The sequence below is a fragment of the Erinaceus europaeus genome, chromosome 11, assembly GCF_950295315.1.
Source record: "Erinaceus europaeus chromosome 11, mEriEur2.1, whole genome shotgun sequence".
Classification (NCBI taxonomy): domain Eukaryota; kingdom Metazoa; phylum Chordata; class Mammalia; order Eulipotyphla; family Erinaceidae; genus Erinaceus; species Erinaceus europaeus.
The window spans coordinates 118,615,912-118,629,114 of record NC_080172.1 but is presented as its reverse complement, the minus strand read 5'-3'; the positions used below and the strand labels follow the sequence as shown (position 1 = coordinate 118,629,114).

The following is a 13,203-nucleotide window of genomic DNA, read 5'->3' as shown; positions in this document are numbered from 1 at the left end:
ATGACACCAACTTGACTCACCTGCACTGACAACCTCATTAGTGTGTCCTGGAACCTCACCATTCCAGAGCCCTGTTCCACCAGGGAAAGAAATAAACATACAGGGGGTATGAATCCACCTGCCAACACCCATGTCCAGCAGAGAAGGAATTGAAGAAGCCAGACCTTCTGCCTTTTGCACCCCATGAAGAATTCTGGTCCTTACTCACAGAAGGATAAAGAATAGTGAAGCTTCCAGTGGACGGGATGGGATGCAGAACTCTGGTCATAGGAACTATATGGACTTGTACCCCTGTCTTCTCATAATCATGTTAATCAGTATTAAGTCACCAATAAAATAAATTTTAAAAAGGAGGGAGGTGTGGTCTTGCAGTTACTAGGGGCAGTGAGGTGAATGACCAGTCACACAGTACCTGCAGCTGCAGGGGAAAGAGCGGTAGATCAGAGGAAAGTTCCTCAGCTGTGTCTCCAAGGAGGTGAGGCCTGGGGTGCAGAGGAGGCAGGGCTGTGCTCAGAGGAGGCCAGGCAGGTCAGCTCTGCCCTTGCCCAGGGCCAGACACTCTAGGGGGAGGGGAGGAGGAGGAGAATCAAACCATGAAATTCCCTCCCACTTCCCAGATTCCACATGTCCCAGCATAGAGCCCCCAGCCTCCCTCAGTCCAGGGCCCCAACACTGAGCAGAACAACCCACAGCCCACAGTAGCACTGGGGCTTAGCCTCTCTTGGGAGCAGCATCCAGAAAATGTAGGGTGGTCACTCCGAGACCTGTTTCAGGGAATGGCTATGTCAGGAGCCAGGCCCAAAAAAAGATTATACAACAGGACCAGTTTTTGGCAGCAATTAACAGAAAACAGGGTTTCCTGCCTCACCTCTGGCTAGTGGTGATTAGGGACACTGAAGGGATTACCCAGGGCCACTGGCAGGCCAAAGGCTGTCCATCACAGACCACACCCCACCGCTTCACAAAACCCTGCAAGTCTCAGCTCCCTGAAGGAGCAGTTATTTAAGGACTCAGACTGCTAGTAAAGAAGGAAAGACTGGAGGCATCGGCTCAGCATTCTCTGAAGGTTTGTGCCCAGAAATGACACCTTTGTGTGTGCATATACTTCTTACGTTTGTGAGAACTGAGAGAGAGAGAGAGAGAGAGGCAGAGAGAGAAAGAGAGACAGAGAGAGACCACCTGTTTGTTCCAGCAAGGCTGTGATCATGTGATCCTGCATATACAAGAGATCGTCTATGTGGTGAGGAGTGATTTCTGCACTGGGGGTTGAACTCCAGAGTGTCTGCAGGATAACTGGGCGTGTGTATATGTGTCAGGTCTTGCACAGCTTCTCAAGGAAGGCTGCTGGGTGACATGTGACAAAGAATACTGGGGTGACAGTTCAGGGTGAATTTCCCACACATGATTGCAATGTGGGGACAAGCAAGAGCTGCAAAGTGGTAGATCAACACCCCAAATCTGGGAAAGGAGCCACATGAAAAGTGCTGGGTTGGGGTAGTCCAGGGGTCACCACGGGCTCTCGCCTTGTGTCCTCTGTGTGAACTGAGGGGGTCACCTGCACACAGTCTGGGGGGGATCCTGCCTGCCTGTCCCCTGGAGTCTCCTGAGAGACAGCAGGATACAGAGCAGATGCCATCTCCATCTCCACCTAGGAGAGGAGTCAGGCTAACCAGCATGTGATTCTCCCCTAGAAGGCTCGGCATGAAGGTCTTGCTGTTGGCAGCGATCTCGGCCTTTGGTAAGAGCAGACCCTGCCCTGGGGCACAGGGGACAGCCTGTGGAAAGAATAGGCCTTCATCGGGGCCCTCCTAGCTGCCGTGGCTGCAGGTCTTTCTCCTGCAGGAAGAGTCCTCTGTGGGAGGGGGTGGCAGAGAGAATAATGAAGCTACTGGGGGCTCAGTTTCCCATCACCCTCATCAAGGGACAATTTCCTGCCAGGTCTGCTGGGGACTGATGGGGCTTGGTGGAACTTGGATAAAATGATCAAGAAGACAACTGGAAAGGAAGCTGGTCCTTCTTATAGTGACTATGGCTGCAACTGTGGCTTCAGACGAAAAGGAGCCCCCGTGGATACAATAGACTGGTGAGACCCCAGCCACTGTTGCCAGTGCTCATGCTGACCCTGAAGGACTGAGCACAGCACTGACCACAGGAAGGCCCAGCAGAAAGGCTATGAGCATGAAGGAGACTCTAGTATAGGTCATGTCACAGACACGGGGGCACTCCCTAGAGCCAGGGGGAAGAGTCTGTGACCTTGGGTTGATGGGAATCCTGACGGGGGTTTTGCCAACAGGTGCTGTGCTGAGCATAACTGTTGCTATAATCGTCTGGAGAATATTGGATGCCAGACCAGATTTTCAAACTACAACATTCGCTTTTATTGGAAAACTGTCAACTGTGGTAAGGACAACACCTCCCATGCACCTGCTTCCCTGTGTGTGTATGGAATGCCCACTGTGGTGGGCACTGTGCTGAGGCAGAGGGAGCAAGAGAGAAGGAAGAGACCCTCCACAGGACATGCTCTTAGTGAGAGGAAGTCACCACAGTTCCAGTGTGGCTGGGGAGACCCCATGATGATCCCAGAAAGGCTCCCATGCCGGGGGCTTGAGGTTCAGTGCCCAGCACCACCATAAGCCGGAGCTGAGCAGACGTTGGGTGTCTCTCTCAGTCAGATAAAATAAGGTAAATATTGTGATGAAAAGACAGAACAAATATGATGTGAAAGGACTCAGGCCCTCAACCTGAGACATGACACGAAAGTGGTAAACACGGGGAAGGAAGGAAAGAGGCATCCTCACCCGGCCTCAGGCCAAGGCGCTTCCTGAATGTCAGGACGTCCACCCTCAGAAGCTTCCCTAGGAGATGAGGGGAGGGCAGTTGAATGTGGTTTTCAAACAGGACATGCTGCCCCAAGAGCCAGACCTACAATGGAAAGCCTGGGCTCACAGGGCTCCTCTCATTGGGCTGTGTGTCTTAAGCAGCTGCTGTGAAAGAAACAGGATGTGGCACGAGCTGAGGTGGGGTGGCAGGGAGATCTCTCACTGAGAGAAGGCAGAAAGGGAGCCCCAGAACTGGGGGCCAGGATCTCAGGCCTGTCCTCAGACACCAAACATCAGCCACCCTCTGCTCTGCCATGTTGGCAGTAGCTTTATTGTGGTACCCAAGCTGAGGCAGCATCACCCAGTACAGGGCTCAGAGTTACTTACACATGCTGCTCCATGGACGTGTCTCTGCCTGGAGAAATACGAGTCATTGCCAGAGATTTCCAGTACATTCCACTCGGGAGCTCACTGGCCAAAGTCAGCTCACATAGGCCCCGAGATCAGTCCCTGCAAAGAGAATGGTATGGCTGTCATAATCTGCACAATAATGACACCTCTCCTGGATCTAATACCCAGGGCGTTTGCCCATGAACATAAGTTAGCAAGGCAACAAGAGTGCTCTCAGAAAGGACTCCCATGGCTTAGCTGCTACTATCCTCAGGAAGCAGGGCACCAGAGACCTGAGGGCACAGAGTGTGTCTCCAACCAACAGAACTATCTAGACTGAGGGGTTGGGACAGAGAATTGCCCACCATAGAAGTTTCTGGTAGTCAGAGGCATGTCTTGCCCCCAGGGTTCCCACAAGAAGCCATGCATAATTAACAATTTCCCCACCCTCAGGTTCATTCTCTTACAATTTCAGCAAGTCAAAACTTCTGTCAAGCTCAAGTTTGTGAATGTGATAAAATTATGGCCTTCTGCTTTGCAATAAATAGGAAATCTTACAATACGAACTATCAATACTATAACAACAGGAAGTGCCGTGGAGCACCCCCAAAGTGCTGAGAGCCCATGGACACTCGACCTTCAACGCCTCATGCTGGGTTTCCTTTTCTTGCACCCCCATTCCATGCCCCAGCCCCTGTCCTGGAGTAAAGAGCCACCCCTCTCTGCTCACAGTCCCTTCTAGCTCCAGTCAGGAGCCTGCAGCCCAGAGCAGGTGTGTCTCATCTCCTTCCCACTTGCTCTCAGGCAGCAGGAAATACCCCCTTTCCCACTCTTCTGCACCAAGTCCTACTCTCTCCTTAGAATGGAGGAGCTGCATTCCTTGGACTGTCTTCTCAATAAAGCAACTGACTGGAACACTGTGTGTGACTGTGTGTACCAGGGGCATCACAACCCTGCCTCCATCAACTGCTAGGAAGAGGGAATGAATGACACAGGAACTAGACGGGAAGGGACTAAGATGGGTGGTGCTGTCAGAGTCTGAGTCAGCTCCCCAGTGACCCCACAGGAAGTCTAGCCTAGTTCCTGGTCTAAATGGAGACGCTTGGGCACCAGCTGTGTGGGCTTGTTGGAGAAACTGAAGAGGCCAGGGACAGGTGAGGGGCATAGCTCAGGGCTAGAGCTCTGGACCTCAGAAGAAGCCATGAATACAAACCCGGGATTGGCAGGTCTCTCCCCATCACTATTGTCATCACAAGAGACACCCAGAGAGCCAGCCCTGCCTCCCTGACAGAGAAGCTTCAAGGGGAAGGAAGAGTGTTGGTTTAATGGCTTGGCAGCTGGAGTCCATACTTTCTGCATGGCGTGTGCCCGGGCGCCTCCAGCCTGGGAAGGTGGGTGCACCCAGTGGTGCCCAACATCCGGGCCCTCAGTCTATCCATCCCTGTCTGCCTGTCAGTGCTCATGACGCCTGTGATGGGAATCTCAGGGTGTCCACACAGCTAACATTCTGCTACAGCCCTGCTCAACTCCTTATTAGCCTAGCATCCTGGACTTTATTTGCAGGAGAACAGAAGGGGATGAGGTTGGGCCTGCCCACTCCTGAAGGTTATTTCCCACCCATCATTCAGGGATCTTCTGGGCCAGTTAGAGGGAAACCTGCTGCTAAGTCATTGTCACCTGGGTGACAGTGTGTGACCCCTGCATAGGTTCTGCTCAGGGCACAGGTGTGATGGTTTTCAGCTCCCGCATTTCCCAAGTTGTAGTGTCAACTCCGGGCTTCTATCTTTCCCTAAGTCATCTTGTGCACAGAAATGGCTTTTCATATGAAGGGAGAGTGTATGTTTATATTTTTGTCCAGATGTGTCTTTCCCTATGCAGCCCCTAAAGATGGTGGTGGTTGTTGTGGACTGAAGGACATCTGCAGCACTGTTCCGCCACTTTTGACATGAATCATCCCCCCTTGCTGAAGAGAGGGCTCCAGTGTCCAGAGTGGGTACACAAAAGCCTGAATGGGATAAGGAGCTCGGTGACCAGGGTGTTTTTCTGGGCTGCCATGAGCATATTTACAGGTTCAAGTCCCACACCAGTTGGAGGGCCTATGGGAAGAGAACCTTCATTGTTTTTATGTCTCTTCTCAATCTCTCAGCTCTGTCCAAATGAGAGAAGTGGCCCAGAACCGAGAGTTTGTCATATGCAAGACCTTTTTTTATATACACATATATACATACACGCACGCCTACATACATGCAGTCTGAAAGCCACCGGCAATTTGTCATGTTGAGAATTGCTGCTGATAACGATGCTGATGACCATAATGATACTTTCCTCTTCATGCTCCTTGGATGGGGCTCAGCTCCACACATTGCCAGTTAAAAGGTGGGAAACACTTCACAAGTAATGAAGCAGGTCTGCAGGTGTCTGTCTTTCCTCCTTTCTGTCTTCCTCTCCTCTCTCCATTTCTCTCTGTCCTATCCAACAATGACAACAATAATAATAATAACAACAATGATAAGCAACAAGGGCAGAAAATGGGGGAAAATGGCCTCCAGGAGCCGTAGATTTGTAGTGCAGGCACTGAGCCCCAGCAATAACCCTGGAGGCAAAAAATATATATATATGAGAAGAAGGAGGAGGAAGAGGAGGAAGAAGAAGGAGAAGATGAAGAAGAAAAAGGAGGAGGAGGAAGAGGGGGAGGAGGGGGAGAATGAAGAGGAAGAGGAGATCCAAAAGGCCAAGGAACACATGAAAAAATGCTCCAAGTCTCTGTCAGAGAAATGCAAATAAAGACAACAATGAGATACCACTTCACTCTTGTGAGAATGCCACACATCAGAAAAGGTAACAGCAGCAAATGCTGGAGAGGTTGTGGGGTCAAAGGAACCCTTCTACACTGCTGGTGGGAATGAAAATTGGCCCAGCCTCTGTGGAGAACAGTCTGGAGAACTCTCAAAAGGCTAGAAATCCTACCCTATAATCCTGCATTTCCTCTCCTGGGGACAGATCCTAAGGAACCAAACAAACCCATCAAAAAAGATTTGTGTATGTTTTGTTCATAGCAGCACAATTTGTAATATCCAAAACCTGGAAGCAACCCAGGTGTCCAACAACAGATGAGTAATTGAACAAGTTGTGGTCTATATATACAATGGAATACTACTCAGGTATTAAAATGGTGGTTTCACCATTTTCAGCCCATCTTGGATGGAGCTTGAAGAAATCATGTTAAGTGAAATAAATCAGAAACTGAAGGATGAATATGGGATGATCTCCCTCACAGGCAGAAACTGAAAAACAAGATCAGAAGAGAAAACACTAAGCAGAACTTGAACTGAAATTGGTGTATTGCACCAAAGTAAAAAACCCTGGGGTGTGTTTGTGAGGGGAGTTCAGGTCTTGGAACAGGAAGGCAGGGGACCTAGTGGGGGTTGTATTGTTGTGTGGAAAACTAAGAAATGTTATGCATGCACAAACTATTGTATTTACTGTCTACTGTAAAACATTAATTCCCCAATAAAGAAATAAAAAAATTGTCCTGGGCAAGGTTTGAGGTAAATTTGGTAAGCTCAAAGGGTTTGGATTTCATACCCTTTGAGCTTTCTTCAGAGATCAATAAAACCCTCGTTATTTTCCATGCACAAGGGAAGCCCTGTGTATGACATTATTGATTGATTAGCTTGTGGAAGGTAACAACAACAGAAAAAAAAAAAAGTCCTCTTGTTGAAGATTTGATCTTTCCTGGAAAAGCCTCTTCACTGGGAAAATTTTTTTCCTAGAGACCCGATTTCCCTAGTAGAGACATCTTAGACCTGCACGGCCAGAGTCCTAGAATCTGTGCATCTCAGAGCCCCACTCCTCCTTCTGTGACTTGGTGCCAGTGTGTCTGAAATTTCCTGCTCTGACGTCCTTTATCACTGCCAAGATCTTGTAGGTTGTTTCCCCAAGCTTACTGGTCTAAGCTTTAAAGAGAGTCAACATACCAAAGACAGCCTATGTATTAGAAAGACTCAGTCTGTGCTTTAAAAAGTTTGAGACATTCAATCAACTTTTCCCCCTCATATTAATTATATAGTGATTTATATGACTACAAATTAATCGGAGTGTACATAAACACCATTCCTACCACCAAAAGACTATGTCCCGTCCCATCCCATCCCATCCCATCCCATTCCACCCCATCCCACCTTAACCCCTTGAGTAGAGACAGAGAGAAATTGAGAGGAAAGGGAGAGATAGAGAGGGAAAGAGAGAAACAACTGCAGCCCTGTGTCACCACTCATGAAAATTTCCCTTTGCAGATGGGGACCAGGGGCTTGAACTTGAGTCCTTGAATACTGTAATGTGTGCACTTAGGTAGGAGTGCCACCTTATGGCCACTCATACACATCAGCTCTCTGTTTAATTTATTCTTTATTAGAGTTTGTATTTACTTATTGTTTATTGGATAAAGGCAGAAAGAACTCAAGAGGGAAGGGGGAGAGTAAGGTAGAGAGAAAGAGACACACCTTCAGCAGTGCTTCACTGCTTGTGAAACTTCCCTCCAGCAGGCAAGACCATGGGTCCTCACACAGCTTTCTTGTAACCTATCTTTTCAACCCATGATCCATAGCCTGGCAGTCATTTCTTATTTTATGTAACATAATCTCCTTTACCCACAAAGTAAGCTTGGGGAAACAACCTACAAGATCTTGGCAGTGATAATAATAATAATAAAAAGATAGAGAGAAAGCAGTGGAGAGAGTAATTTGTTAGAGGTCGAGGGCCATCATGTCTGTGTGGGAATCTCAGGACTCCCTGACTGGGGACTCAAGAGATGCGGTGGCCTGGTAGTGACTAAAGAGTCATCATTAAGGTATGCCAGTCTCTTGCCCTTATTCAGCTTTTGCAGTCCTTACTTTGTCTGACAAGGTTAGCCTTGGAGTGGTTAAGGGAAGTGTAATAGGAAGTAGGTGAGAAGGGTATCCAGGTCTAAGTAGAAACTATTTCATTAGGTACATTATGGTGTCTTTTTAGGTCTTTCTATTTGCTTGCTTCATTTATTGGCTCACCGCAAACTATTGTGCACTTTTGTTTTAAGGTCTATATTTTCCCCTAACTTATGGACACATGTACACATGGCCTATCTCATGGGCCCTGGTCGATATCTAGGTTTTGAGGCTTTGTTAAGAAGTGTAGCACCTGAAATGGAATTAAGGAGGCCTATGAGCTAGGAAAGGTCTAACCAGAGTAATGAAACTGCAGGGTTAATTTTCCACACCCTGATGTATCTGGACACAGTCTGAAGTGAAGCATGCCAAGGTGGTTCTTGTGCATTGATTAGGTTGGGATCAGCAGATGCAGTATCAGTTGCTATGAATTGAGAGAAGCATGCAGGAAAGTGAGCCCCACCCTAGAGGTTCCAGGACTGGGAGAAATAAAGGCTTTATAAAGGGGAAGGTTCCTGCTGTCTTAGGGTTTAAGAAGGGAATAGATAGTTATTGCTATAACCAAATTATTTAGCAACTGGGTTAACTTTGAAAATCCTATTGTTAGGATTTGCTATATCATACAAGACCTCACCATAATTTATGTCTTTTAATGCTATTTATATATAGCTGAATCTTATAAAGTAACACCACCCCAGTTTCTTCTGTTCTCTCTGGTGTAAGCTGTTAGGAGATTTAATATTTCAGAGACCAAGTCATTATTAGAAATGTATTAACAATTTGAGCCCACTGTTAAAATTCAATCTGATTACCAATTTGAAGTCTGAAGTGCTTAGATTGAAGGAACATATACTCAGAGCTATGGTCTATGCATCAAAAAGTTTAATACATTCAATCCATTTTCCCCTCTCATATTAATTAAATAGTGATTTATATGACTACAAGTTAATAGGAGTGTACACCAACACCATTCCCACCACCAAAAGTCTGTCCTCCCCTTCCCCCCTGGTGAAACTGAACATCCACCCTCACCCTCCACCCAGAGATTTTTTTTTAATATTTATTTATCTATTTCCTTTTGTTGCCCTTGTTGTTTGAGTATTGTAGTAATTATTGTTGTCATCATTGTTGGATAGGACAGAGAGAAATGGGAAAAGGAGGGGAAGACAGAGGGGGAGAGAAAGACAGACACCTGCAGACCTGCTTCACCGCCTGTGAAGCGACTCCCCTGCAGGTGGGAAGCTGGGGGTTTGAACCAGGATCCTTACGCCGGTCCTTGTGCTTCGCACCACGTGCGCTTAACCTGCTGTGCTACTGCCTGACTCCCCCACCCAGGGATTTTTACTTAGGTTCCATACTCCAAACTCAGTCAGATCCTGCTTTGAGTTTCCCATTCTATTCTTCTTTCTCAACTTCTGTTTATTAGTGGGATCATTCCATACTTATCTTTGTCTTTCTGACTTAGCTCACTTAACACAATTCCTTCTAGCTCCATCCAAGATGGGTCAGAGAAGGTGGTTTCATTGTTCTTAATAGCTGCATAGTACTCCATTGTGTAACTATACCACAGTTTTCTCCGCCACTCATCTGTTGTTGGGCACCTGGGTTGCTTCCAGGTTTTAGCTATTACGAATTGTGCTGCTATAAACATAGGTGTACACAGATCTTTTTGGATGGATGTTATAGAGTCCTTAATACATATAGTGCATATCCCTTGGAGAGCAATTACTGGGTCCTGTGAATTTTCAATAGAAATTATTGATAAAACTGCTGAAAAGGAAAAGTCTATAGCCCAAAAGTCAGGTGATGAGACCAACCCAGATCTCTAAATCAACAGAACTTCTGTGGGGAAGGAAACCTGGCTCTTAATATAACATGTGACGGGTAATATGTTTGAGATATCCCTTTTTGAAGTTGATGCTTCTTTGAACTGTATTCCTACCAATGGAAGCTTATGTCTTGTATTTATTTGCATTACAACAGAGAGAAAACCCAACTGTCTGTGTTGACACTGTATTTGCATAAATTGAAACTAGAAAATGGAGAGAGGGCTGACACTAATAAAAAAGAAACAGCTGGAACAATATTGATGTCACAATATTGATGTCTCCCTTCAGAACAAGAGAAATTATCACTAACATAAAGATAAAGATATCTGCATAAGGTTGGAGAGATCAGTTCTAAAGAAGCCCTAACACTAATCCTTAGTGCGAGTATCCTTGACAACAGAACTGTTTACCTGTTCTGTTTGCCAGAATAAACAAGGTAAAAGCTTATTGGACTATAAAGAGAAACAGGTGCATCTTCTATAATGGGTATAGCTCTCAACACTGGAAGTTCTGGTCTGAGCCACCAAGTTAGGATAGACATAGATGAGACTAAAAAACACTACTGTCCCGGGAGTTGGGCAGTAGCACAGCTGGTTAAGCGCAGGTGGCGCAAAGCGCATGGACCGGGCTAAAGATCCCAGTTCAAGCTCCCCGCTCCCCACCTGCAGGTCAGTCATTTCACAAGTGGTGAAGCAGGTCTGCAGGTGTCTGTCTCTCTCTCCCCCTCTCTATCTTCCCCTCTTCTCTCCATTTCTCTCTGTCCTATCCAACAACAATGACATCAATAATAACTACAACAATAAAACAAGGGCAACAAAAGGGAATAAATAAATATTTTTTTAAAAAACCACTACTGTCCCACAGGATTTAAATGACACTTGTAACCTGCTTCACCCAAGAACAGAAGACTACACATTCTCTGGAAATCAGGTGGAACACTCAGAGGCAGCTCACCTGGTCAAGCACACACTAGCCCATATAGAGACCAAGCCTGAGTTCCTGACCATCACAAAGGGGAAGTTTCACAAGCTGTCTAGCAGTTCTGTGGTGTCTCTCCTCCTGTTCTCTCCCTCTGTATCTTCTCACTCTGTAGTGATGCAGTATACCGGCGACCACGGGAAGTCCGGCACAGTGCTGACGTCAGCCATGGAGACAGAGCCTGCAGTGGTCTGCACGGGCGCATGGTGGACTGTGGGTGGGTCCGGCCTGTGCAAGTCTACAAGGCATTGTGGGTGAACTGAAGAGACTCAAAAGACACAGCCAGCCAAAAGCCGACTCTCTTTGGCTTCTGCTTCTTCTCGTGGTCAGATGCATCTCAGCAGAGGCTGTTCCATGTGTCCACCATGGCTACTTCTCCTGGGAACTGAACGCGTGTGCCTCAGCTAGCTAGTAAACTCTAAGACTCCCCTACAGCCTTGAGCAACCTCTACCTCGGCTGGTAATTGTTTTATCTCATGGGACTGAACGTTGGATAACTATTCACGGACTTTATGGACCTAGCGTACTCATAACCCCTGGGGATAATTGCTTATTTTGCAGTACCTAAAATATAGGCCCCATATGTACTGCCCTAATAAACCCTGATTTCTTTTAACCCATCCTCAGCACCCCGCAGTCAATCCTTTATGTTCCGCAGCCTAAGTTTCGAGTTACATCACTCTATCTTAAAAAAGAAAGAAAAAATTGTCAGAGTCTGTCAGGAGCACCAACTCCCAGTGAAGCCCTGATTGGAGGGGGAAAAAAATCATTGAAAGAAGATAACTGGTTGAAATTTAATGAAAACACATCTAATCTTAAGTCAGAACATAAAAAAAAAACCTCAAGAAAAATTTAAATACATTTAACAAATGCAAAGGGAAACTATCATTTCTCACAATTTGAGGAATACAGAGAAATCAATGACAGGTAAGCTTTTATTCTATTTGGAATAAAATATGCCTGGGAATTTTTATAATCTCAGTGTGGAGAAAGCTACTGGAAGCATGCTACAAAACCCAAGCACTCCCTGTGAAAACACTGGTAAACGTATTGTTAATTTATCTTTTAAGAGAACACTGATCAGCTCTGGTTTATAGTGCTATGTGAGACTGAACTTGGGACTTCAGAGTCTCAGGATGACAGTCTGTTTGCATAACCATTATGTTGTCTACCCTTGCCCTCAGGGAGATATATAGTGATACATACTTATATTAAAAAAGAAGAAACATTTACAGTAAATCAGTTAATTTTGAACTCGGAAAAAGAAAAGAGGGAATGCAAGCTGGTACAACTATAGATAACAGTCAGGAGAAACCTTAAACAAATATCAGTGGAGATGCCACATGACCCAGCAATTCACGACTTAGCACATACCCAAAATATAAAATCACACTGATTCCAAGGGACACATGCTCCATGCTCACAGCAGCTTTATTCGTAATAGCAAAAGCCTGGAAACAACCAAAATGCTCTTCAACAGATGACTGGATAAAAAAAGTTATGGGGTGTATACTCAACAGAGTATTATTTTTTCATATTTCTATATTACAGAATTACATGTCGACGGGGGTTTGAATCCACACCATTCCCACCACCAGAGTTCTGAATTTTCACTCTCCCCACTGCAATCCACCACAGTTCCCTAAAGTTTTAGACATGGGCCAACCATCTTCTCTACAACTATCTGCTCACATTTATACATAGTTGCCCCTTCTTTTTCTGATTCAGTCCTCTCTGCCCCTCCAAGCCACTGATGACATCATAGCTACCTCCATATGTCCCTCTCCTTTCCCTTCTCTCTCTCTCTAAGTGCTGACGGAGCTGAGTGCAGAGCTCTCTTATCTTCACCCTATCACTTCTCCCCTGCTGGGAGTCTGGATCAAGGTTGTTTATGAGGAGTAGAAGGTGGGAGTTCTGGCTTCTGTAGCTGCTTCTCCACTGAGCCTGGGTGCTGACAGGTCAATCCACACCCCCAGCCTGTTTCCATCTTTCCCTGGTGAACCAGAGCTCTGGAGATGTGAGGGTCCAGGTCATATTGGTGAGGTAGTCTGCCCAGAGAAGTCAGGGTGGATTCATGGCAGCATCTGTAGCTTGGTGTCTGGAAGGTGGCATGACCTAAATTGAGACAAGATGGTCAGTGAACAGCAACCAGAAAGTAGGATCAGATCAGATAAATTTAGGGATTTTAGGGTAGAAGAAAACTAGAAGAACCATTTTAGGCATGTTTCTGGGGGCATACAACTATAATAGTCTTGCTTACTCAAC

At 46.2% G+C, this 13,203-nt stretch overlaps 1 protein-coding gene across 1 annotated transcript; it reads left to right on the top strand.

Moving 5' to 3' along the window:
* Positions 1-1,701: 1,701 nt before the first annotated feature.
* LOC103124103 (phospholipase A2, membrane associated-like) lies at positions 1,702-3,827 on the top strand. The gene is made up of 4 exons (XM_060202398.1): positions 1,702-1,738; positions 1,939-2,083; positions 2,294-2,400; positions 3,685-3,827. Exons 1-4 carry the CDS (start codon positions 1,702-1,704, stop codon positions 3,825-3,827), a joined length of 432 nt encoding a protein of 143 aa, XP_060058381.1.
* The last annotated feature ends 9,376 nt before the right edge of the window (positions 3,828-13,203 follow it).

What these genes read in the sequence shown, in the direction of transcription:
- LOC103124103 (XM_060202398.1), top strand. Translation starts at nt 1,702, where the DNA reads ATGAAGGTCTTGCTGTTGGCAGCGATCTCGGCCTTTG. An exon ending in GGCAGCGATCTCGGCCTTTG is followed by an intron (nt 1,739 to 1,938) that starts GTAAGAGCAGAC and finishes ATTTCCTGCCAG; the next exon opens with GTCTGCTGGGGACTGATGGG. An exon ending in CCCGTGGATACAATAGACTG is followed by an intron (nt 2,084 to 2,293) that starts GTGAGACCCCAG and finishes TTTTGCCAACAG; the next exon opens with GTGCTGTGCTGAGCATAACT.